Genomic DNA, 10,171 nt, shown 5'->3' with positions numbered 1-10,171 from the left:
CCTTTGTGGTGGGCCGCAGGCTCTCCGAGCCCACCATAACCTCGGGATAACAGCAGATTATATCCATGGACACCTGGGAGGAATTCACACTCTCTCTCTCGCTCGCGATGTGCGGGAACACCAGAGGGGGGAAGGGAGGGGGGGATATCGATCGACCGAAGCCCCTCAAATAAACGAACCTTCGATCAATACGCCACCACCATCACCATCGACTCTCGCTCTTTCCTCTCCTTTCTCTCTGCCAACTCTCTGTTTCCTCTCTCTCGCTCTCAGCCACACACCAGGCGCCCCCCTGCCTTCGACAGGGGGCGTTGCGAGCGAGTGAAGGGGCCGCCAGCGCCTCTAGTGTGGAGCGAGCGCTCACATGACCAGCAGGCGTCAACTAGGAGTAGGACAGACTGGCTGACACCACAGGCTCAACCCAGACAGAAGGACCCAGAAGGGGTTAACTCCACCATAAGCGAGCTCTTCCACATGACTCAACAGTCAGGCTGGCAAATAAAGGGGTGAAGAATTGGTTAAAATTTGAATAAAGGAACAAATTAAGTGATTTTCTTGTTGTTACTAGTCTTTGATTCATTACTTAACTGCATGAGATGCAGATTTAATAGAGTGCTCAATCATTAAGAACAATTTGGGCCTTATCACAATAACATAGGTTGTTTAAACATTATAATAATAAAGTATTAATTTGACTCCAGATGTTCTATGTTCTTTAGCAGCATGGAAATTCTACATCTGTATGTGTGTATTGTTGGAGGCAGACTGCTGGAGGTGATAACATTTGTGGTGTTGCAGCTTGTAGAGACTTGCTGTGTATAAGAAACATGTGGCAATACTAACCTGCCAGCTGACACGGGAGGACAAGTTCTCCACGATCAGGCGGTTCTCAGTGCGCATTGGAGGAGGGTTTCGGCTGAAACAAACACACAAAAATAAAGACTAAATCAATTAAAGAACAACACTGTGGCACTGAGACACAGACTGCAGCACAGAGAGCTCATTAGCTGCTTGTCAGTAGCAAGGCTAACTCATGTCATGAATCTTTAAAATGCATTAAACACAGTGCATTTTAAGTAAGATGTGTCCAGTCTGTGGGTCATTTATTACAGTCTGATTAAACTGGTTCACCTACAGAAAATGAAGGAACTTGGACAGTAGCTTTTATGACTTCTAACACAACTTGTGCGAATTATTTTACATGCAGTCCTCCCTTATTTGAATGACATTAAGTAGAGCATATCTGCCATCATAAAGCAGGTGACCTGCTGTTACAAAAACCGTGGGTGGTGTGAGACCGTTACCTCCGACTGTTCTGGGAGCCTCGGCCATATCGATCAGAGAAACGTCCTCCTGCACCGCCGCCTCCTCTGCCACGGCCGCCTCGCAGACGTACACGGGCATGCTCAATGGTCACCCTGAAATTACAGGAGGGGAAAAAACTATTACCATGGAAACAGACAGAGGAAAAGAAAGACGCATTTCTAATTCACGTCACATTTAGCACACTGTCCTACCTTTCATTGCACAACTCTTTGCCATCGAGCTCATAAACAGCATCTTCAGCATCTCTGGGGTCGTCAAACTCCTGCAACAAACAGAACATTTACAACATCACTTAGTACCGTCTGTACCATTTCAACCCGTGTTCTGTATGAGGAGAAAAGCACCTAACTACTTTACACATGGCAGTACAGCCTTTCTTCCCTTAAATTCAAAATGCACACACCAAGCAAAAAATTGCTCTGACCCACTTTCATTCTGTATCTAGACTTGTTTATCCACCTTAATTTTACACAGCTGTGAGAAGCTCCTTCAGGCGCTGCGTGCATCACTGTGCCACAACAGCATCTATCAGAAGGTTAGTATATATGCATTAATAGTTCTAGACTCAACACAAGAAAACTGATACAAACAGGATGTGCTTGAGCTCAATTTGTGTGTGACTACCATAGCAACGGATCTGAATATTTATCCATATGAGATTTAACTTGTTTTCTGAAATCCAGTATTTTCAACTTTGTCATTACTGGTTATTAAGCGTGAATTAGGGTTAAAGTAAAACTTAGATATTCCATAATGACATGTCAAATAAGGAAAAGGATGTAAATGGGGCTGTAGCAAATGTCTTTTTTTTTTTTTTTTTAAAATATTCAAAGTTTTTATTTCGGGTTTTCGAACAAGGCTTTCATCATTGTCTGTCATCATATTTTATTACATCACCCTAAAAATAAAAATCCTTGAACAAAATCCTCAACTTGAATTAAGTGACTCATCAGATTGAATTAGTTGAATTGAATTAGTCTTTTTCATTAGATCATTTTTCTTTAATGAATATAATATCAGTTTCGGCAATATGATCTTTTTTTAATGACTTAAAGGTCCAGTGTGAAGAATTTAGTGGCACCTAGCTGTGAGGCTGCAGAACTAGATCTTCTCTTGTGTGTTAAGTATGTAGGACAACTGCGGTGGCTGACGCAAAAATGCAAAAGGTCAATATGAGCAGTGCAATCTAAGTTTCAGGTGATTATACACAATTGAAAACAGTTATAAATGTGTTAAATATGTTTTATTTAAGGATAAAGTGCACATTTCTTTGCCACCTGGCAAATATGGAAGCTGAAATATTGTACTGAGACATGCTACAGTCCCCTACTTATGTCTCACACGTTAATTAATTTGTGGTTATTTTTCCTTTTTATCATTTTCTTTCTTGTCTACTAGATTTCCTGTTACTGGTCTGGCTTTCTCTGTTTGTTCCTGGGTTGATGGGTGGGTGAGGTTGTTTTTTGTCTTTACTGGTTTTGTGTTTGTTTATCAATACTCTTTTATTCATTCATTTTCCATAACTGCTTATCCTGTTAGGGGTCACAGCGGGGCTATAGTCTATCCCAGCTGCCCCTGGACAGGTCACCAGACTATCACAGGGCTGACACAGAGAGACAGACAACCATTCACACCTACAGGCAATTTTGAGTCACCAATTAACCTGCATGTCTTTGGACTGTGGGAGGAAGCTGGAGTACCTGGAGAAAACCCACGCTGACACAGGGAGAGCATGCAAACTCCACACAGTTTGGCTCCCCCACCCTGGGTTCGAACCCCCTGCTGTCTCGCTGTGAGGACACAATGCTTACCACTACACCACCATGGTGCCTCACTGTAATATTCTGTATATCTTTATTGAATTACCAATTAAAATACCTATTTTTTTGGAAAAGAAATACATCACTCTTTCACAAAAAAATATTACAAAATGGATAAATGAAATTAGATATCATGTTTGTTGTAATTAGGACCTCACAAATTCAAACTGAACACTTATTAATGACTTTAAATGCCTTATAGTTTAACACTAAACTTAAAATATTTGTGAGATTTTTTTTAAAGGACATGTAGACACTCTGGTTATAGTATCTTTTTCAATTTTGATTATAATTTTCCTATTCTGCATTTCTGCTTTTTAACTAAAGCAGAGTTTTGCCTTCAATTTAATTTCCTCTTTGAATATGTATTGCATGCACCAAAAAGGAGAAGTAAGATTCCTTATTTGTGAAAATCTACTTGGCCATTAAACTGACTCGGTTACAATGGTTTGATATTAATTGAAGGTTAAGCCTGCACCAAAATGAACAGAGCTGGACTCAGACACACCTAATATCCTGTTGCTGTTAAGTCAAGCATATATCGCCATATATTAGAGAGTAGATTTGGGAGTAATTCTCGGCATATTAAAGCCGTGTGACTCACCACAAAGCCGAAACCTCTCTTGAGGTCGATGTCTCGGATGCGGCCGTATCCTTTGAAGAACCTCTCCACATCCTTCTCTCTGGCCGAGGGGCTCAGACGGCCGATGAAGATACGACATCCACTCATTGTTGGTGTCGCCGGTAACAGTTCCCTGCAAACAGGCGTGCACACGTTACCCTCACAGATTTAGCTAACACGGGGAATTACAATTAACGGCTGCGTATTCATAAATGAAGCCATTACGTTATTTGACCTGTGTCATTTTTATTTAGCAAGCTAGCCGGACAACTGTGGGGCCTAGCAACCGATTTTATCGGGCCATGTTTCGCGCTAATTAAAGCTACCGACACCGAAACACGACAGATAACGGTTATTGCTAACAAAACGAAAGCTGTAAAGTGATGTTATGTGCATTTAATTCGCTGTACACGTACCTTTAAGTGGTCCTGGTGGTGTTTCCGTGCAGGTTGTCGACTGTGACCGCAGAAATCAAACAAAATGGAGTCTCCGCTGTTCAGGGAGGGGGCACGAGAAACACCCACGTGACGTACGATGGAGGGCCCCTCTACTACTTCCCTTTTCGTTTTTATAATAGCCTGTATAAAAAAAAAATCATATTTGTTTAATTATGTTATAAATAATACACAATCTAAAAAATGTATCCTTTATATAGTTTATGTTTCTTCTTTGATGATTAACGGCACCACGGCTGCTGTGGTGAAATACACCAGGGCTACAGCCTGGAGACATGGATGCATTGTAAAGCAGCAGACCTATAATGTAAGAAAGGAAGACAGTAATAGAGGAGGCAAAAGGGACAGTATGGTATTTCACTGGAGTTGTACCGTGTATGATTTCATGTGACAAATAAAATGATGGATTGATATGGAAAATTGTAAATAAAGGGTTTTTTGCATCGCAAGAAAAAAACACCCCCCTACAATCTTCTTCATTTCCCCCACAGGGTCCTCCATCTCTGATAGATATTTCCTCTAACTAACAAACACAATGTTCTGGTGCTCACCTGACTGAAGGTGACACTGCAGAACACGGAAATAGCCGAAGTGCGGCTGGAGGGTTTCCGAACATGACGTCACTCACCCACCGAATACTACCTTCCAAATGTGTCACGTTACAGTCCTTTAATTTAGATGTTTTTTGGTCTTCTTTATTTTATGATGTACAGAGGGAGAAAACATGGTATATTTGTAATTAATATTACATCAGTAACAAGTTAAGGAAAGTATATTTCAAGATGTTATATAGGATTTACCTGGTAAAGCTTGTGTTAAAAAGATTCAAGCTGAATATTGATTATACGTGTGATTTCTGTGGACTGGAAAAGCAAAGTATTTCTTTTTTTTCTCACTGTGTATTCACCAGAATGTTTTGGATTGAAAAAATAGAAAATTAATGTTAAAATAAATTTGTTTGCTCTAATGCTCTCTTTCAGTCCAGATAAAATTGTAAATAACTTGTACATCATACAACTTTATATTATTTTTGAAAAATTCCATATTCATAAGATGCAAACCTACACTTTATTAATGAATTTCAACAATATAGCACCATCTTATCTAATGTTTAATTAAGACCTTTACACCAGAATAAATGATTATAATATGATGCATATAACACAAACTCTGATATTATAAAACTAAAATGTAATTACTATATATTTTTTTGTATCTATCTATCTATCTATCGCACAATACAGAAACTGGGGGAAAAAATGAGTGCAGTTCCTGACTGTGCCCACTAGGTGTCACTCAGACACAGCATTATAAACATCACATCACACTGCACACACTGCTCAGTAGCCTTTATAGGACTCAGCTGCAAAAACATAACAGCAGGACAAAAGACATTATAATAAACCACAAGTTCATCCAGAAATATTTTTGTTTCATAACTGCAAGCTTACAAAATTGGTTTTAAGAAGGTACTAGATGTTTTTTCAGCTCCCCAGGCCAGTCACTCTGCAGTCTAATCAAACACAGCAGTATGATTCAGGAAGCAGTTTTAAAGACTAATAAACTCTTGACAACCTTTGACTGAAAATACATGTACTCTCACTGTACACTGGTTAATGATTGACCTTAAAGTGATGGAGCAGATGGAGAGCTACGAGGTTTTATAGTGATAACACAGTATCATTGAGGTACTATAATGTGACTAATGTACTAGCATGTACCTGAGGGACAGTTGGAGTAGTTTTAAGATATTACATTGATCACTGGCTGCACAGTGCCAGGCAGCAGGCCAGTGCATTCATTCAGGCGGATATTAAACAGGAGCAGGATTTCCAGTGAAGTTTCAAATCTTCCGGGACCTTATCCAAAGGAAAATGGAATAATTTTCTTTTGACTATTACGAGCAGATACACACTGCCATGGTCAACAGTTACTGGAAATGTGTTGGAAAAGTGTGTAGTGTCAGTTTGATCATGAACTACACAGCAACACAGACACGGCTTCAAATAATGACACGTCATCTTCCACATTCAAAAGAAAGCTTTAATTAGAAAGTTATATACACACTGTAAAATTAAATTAAACTTTATACAAATATTAAATTACTATCTTCACACCCACTGCCATGTACAGAGGAGAAACCAAAGCTGAGAGCGTTGAAACTAAGAATCAAGATGTGTACTTTTTTAACCTGTTATTCTCAGGGACGCCAACACCGTACAACAGTGCTTCTGAACGCAAAGTTAATTTCTTTTTTTTTTTCTCTTTTCAATCCCGTAATATTTTAATGCCTTGTAGCAAAGGAGAAGCAAAGGAATAGTGAAATATAGGTGCTTATAGGTTCGTCATCGTCATCATCATCACAGTAGCTGTAAAAGCTAGGGGAGGACCGAGAAGGATGGACATTCGTTAAGTCGTGTCCACAACAAAAGTAAACTCATCGATAAATACACAAAGACAGTTTTATGCATAGAATAGAAAAGAACAGAGTAAGGCCATCGGGAAAACAGAATACGTTGCAGTATTGTAAAGCAACCAACGCGGAGGCTTAAGATTATACAAAAAACAAAAGAAAAGAAAAGAAAATGTACAAGTCTAAGGCAACATTCTGTTTGCATTAATAATGTAGCCGTTGACAACGACAGACAGCCACAAATGCCAAATAAAATGGGAATAGAAACTCTAATGGGTTTGGTCGGAGCAGTTAAGCTTGAAAAGCAATTCTCAGGATCCTTCAGAGTCATGCTGTTTCCAGGGTGACCAGCTCAACCCACCGAAGCTTTTCAACTGGCGATGAAAACAGAGGATGATTTCTAACAAAATAACATGATTCTCTTAAGTTTCCACTTGGCATTAGGAGGGTGGTGGTGGAGGGTGGTGGTGGAGGGTGGGGGTGCTATATCACAAAACTTGAGCGTCTCACTGCAACCAGCTGCAGTTGTGTCAATAATGCACATGAGTGGAGAGTCTTGGGTTCAGTGTGGAGGTGGGCGAGGGCCAGTTCCTCTGAGGGGACTTGTGTTTTCCAGCCATTCAGCAGAAAATGATAAATAATCTAGCTGGAGAGCGGATGAATAATACACACATTGTGTAGCCGACTCGTTGCCTGAAGTGACGCTGGTTTGTTCATGTGACTTATTCAATGCCGGGGGGGATTTTTTCTTATGGTGAGAGACAGGGGACATTGTGAAGCCAGGCTCTGATCTGAGGAGAGGCAAATCAGGAAATGGCTGAATCGAGGCCTGTCCTCATATGGACATGTCCTCTCCTGCCTGGCTGACACACAAAGATGCGCACACACACACACACACACACACACACACACACACACACAGATTCAGCAACTCAAAGCAAACTGCGCCGCACACAATAAATACAGTGGGAAGGAAAATTAAACACAAACAACCTTTTAAAGTTAAGCCCAGTCACCATGAAAGACATCCTCAGACATAACGTGACATCATGTCCGTCTCTCCTTATACGAGGAAGATGTATAGTACAGCCCTGGAACCAAACACACCAATCGATCCCACTCGTGCGACAGAAGGAGCACCTTTCAGATACCGGGTGCAGCTGGCGACAGAAAAGAAAGGAGCGGGTCTTTTTATAGTTGTGATATGGTGCTTCGTAAAACGCTGCACCCTGCTTTTAGCTTCTGTGAAGTGCTTCTCGGTCCCGCTAATCCATATGCTAGACGCCACCCGCATTCACAGAAAGCTAGAGACGGAGAGAGAGAGAGAGAGACAGAGGAGGCTTCATGCTTCATTCAGAGTGGGCCACCGTGCTGTGACAGCAATAACTAAAAACAACATGCAGCATTCACAAAGCGGGGCCACAAAAAAAAGAAACCCAGCCATCACTCACAACTTTTCAAGTACAGCGGGAAGACGATTCTGATTCTGAGCGCCACGGCATCAGCAGCGAACATCGCAAGTTTTTTTTTTTCTATCCGCAGTAATCCCAGACAGAGTCAACGTGTCTCGATTGCTATAGCCGTCTCCGATGAAGTCTGTGAGCAGTGTTTATATAGAGATCTACACCTGGGAGGAGGCAAGTGTATGGTGATACGTAGCCTATAGTACACAACCTTGACTCAGTATGTATGTTTTACATATACATAGGATCTACAGGGTTTATGTTGAGCTGGCACCACTTTGTTTGTCCGGCTTGTCTTTGATCCAGCAGCTGGGTCTGGTGGTGCTCCGTCATTGCGAGTATTGGCTTTGCTCTGCATGGGTAGCAATGGCAGAAGAGGGTTGCGTGGGGGGAATGGGGGCGTAGTTCTAGTCTTTTCTCTGCTGGCTGCTGAGGGGAGTTGGGAGGAGAAGTGGGTTGACAGCCACAGTCAGTCCTGGTCAGCAGTGAGAGATAGGGAAATAAGGGCTCTGCTGCTGATGCTGATAGCGGGCTGGGAGACTTCATGCTTCCTTCAGCAGGGGAATATCTGCAGGGGAACAGAGCGGACATATTAGGAAGGAGAAGTGGCTCTGGAGTCAGCTGTTTACTCATCGCACAGTCATGCAATCCATTACATCACCAAAGATATTTCAGTGTAACTGGATTTCATGTGCATTTGCATCATTAGATGTCACTGTCTGGGCCTATTGTCATATTCTGTCCCTAAACACATTCTCAAGATACACTATGCAAGATTTTATGTCTAAAGCAATACCTGAGTGTAAACAACTAAGGACATTGTAAATGTGGTGACATTTCTATTAAAAAGTATTGACTCTGCTGGTCACTGAAACAACTCTAGACAGGTTTCCTCACTAGTCATGGCATGAAGGACTTTGTATGTGGTGTTATCAGAGCTAGACGTATAAATCTACAGATATGTTCTCACTGCTCACTGTATATGTAGAATAACAGAGTTTCCTCTTACCATCAGAGAAATCATCCGCAGAGGTGACAGAAAGCAGACTGTGCTGGTCGCTACTCTCAGAGTCTCTACGCAGAGGTAGGGGGCCTGCGCATGCACCCCCAGGGTGCTCTCTAGCCCATGACGATGAAGAAGAGGAGGACGAAGAAGGGGCCTGATGAACCAGCACCGTCTCTGCGTGACGGCGGGAGGAGAAGGACGATGAGGAGGACGTGGATGGGAGACAGAAGTCTAAGTCTCTGTGGTGGCGGGATCTGCTGGGGCCTTGGCCTCCCGTGGCTCCCTGAGGAAGCCCCTCGGACAGCACGATCGGGACTCGAGTCTCTGGAGGAGCCGGAGGAGGTGGTGGAGAAGGAGGAGGACCAGATGCTCCACAGGGCCCACCGCTTCCATATACTGCCTCTTCATAGGAGGGCAGTGTCACCTGGACGCCCTCGACCATGATGGAGCTGGACTGGCCTGAGACTCCCTGCTCCCTCCTGATGGACACAGAGACAAAGACAGAGTGAGACAGGCAGAAAGACAGGTGTGGATGAGGTGAATCACGACTGAAGGCTCAGGTTGATGCAGTCATGTGTGTTGCGTGCCACAGTCGAACCTCTGAAAGGAGGTGATTAGCGTTGACTGTACAATCTCTTTATAGCAGGCTGCACTAAGCCCTCAGGCCCACAACACAATCAACAAGAGTGCCAATGAGCATTAGATCAAATCATTCTGCCCTTTTTTATCTCACAGGCAGCAACTGACTGCTTTTTATACTTTTACTTTCATTTCTCAAGTATTTAAGAAATGCCAACTGGATAAACTAGTTGACAGGTTTTGTGCTTCCAACTCGTTTATGTAACTAGTTTCAACCAAAACTGAATGCTAGGTGTGTCCACAGGAAGAATGAATGCAAAATCTGATGTGTCACTTTATGACATGTTGGGAGGTGGTTTTACAGCTCCAGACATAAAGGGGCAGTGTTCTTCCAGGACAAACAGCACTAAGCTTTCAAGAGTTTCCTGCAACAACAGGTTGTGTGAGAAGGAAACGGCAGGGAAAAAAATCCTTTTCAACATGTTCA

At 42.2% G+C, this 10,171-nt stretch overlaps 2 protein-coding genes across 3 annotated transcripts in view; both read right to left on the bottom strand.

Annotated features, from left to right (window-relative positions):
- Positions 1-6: 6 nt before the first annotated feature.
- srsf5b (serine and arginine rich splicing factor 5b) lies at positions 7-4,289 on the bottom strand. Of its 2 annotated transcripts, XM_050057637.1 has the most exons (6): positions 4,185-4,289; positions 3,751-3,901; positions 1,518-1,588; positions 1,305-1,418; positions 844-916; positions 7-491 (listed from the first exon to the last, which is right to left on the bottom strand). In XM_050057637.1, exons 2-6 carry the CDS (start codon positions 3,874-3,876, stop codon positions 480-482), a joined length of 396 nt encoding a protein of 131 aa, XP_049913594.1. In that variant the 5' UTR covers positions 3,877-3,901; positions 4,185-4,289; the 3' UTR covers positions 7-479. The 2 variants fall into 2 exon arrangements, with proteins under 2 accessions (XP_049913594.1, XP_049913593.1); XM_050057636.1 differs by lacking the exon at positions 7-491 and having other exon boundaries at positions 498-916.
- A 1,956-nt stretch (positions 4,290-6,245) lies between these two features.
- susd6 (sushi domain containing 6) overlaps positions 6,246-10,171 on the bottom strand; it is a 35,641-nt gene continuing 31,715 nt past the window's right edge. Inside the window, exons 6-7 of the mRNA XM_050057615.1 lie at positions 9,109-9,584; positions 6,246-8,667 (exon numbers count right to left, since the gene is read on the bottom strand). Of these exons, the coding sequence (XP_049913572.1) occupies positions 8,642-8,667; positions 9,109-9,584 (502 nt within the window). The 3' untranslated portion in view covers positions 6,246-8,641. The remainder of the gene's footprint in view (positions 8,668-9,108; positions 9,585-10,171) is intronic.

Source organism: Epinephelus moara, chromosome 12, assembly GCF_006386435.1.
Source record: "Epinephelus moara isolate mb chromosome 12, YSFRI_EMoa_1.0, whole genome shotgun sequence".
NCBI classification, from domain to species: Eukaryota; Metazoa; Chordata; class Actinopteri; order Perciformes; family Serranidae; genus Epinephelus; species Epinephelus moara.
This window is presented reverse-complemented; position numbering and strand designations above follow the sequence as displayed.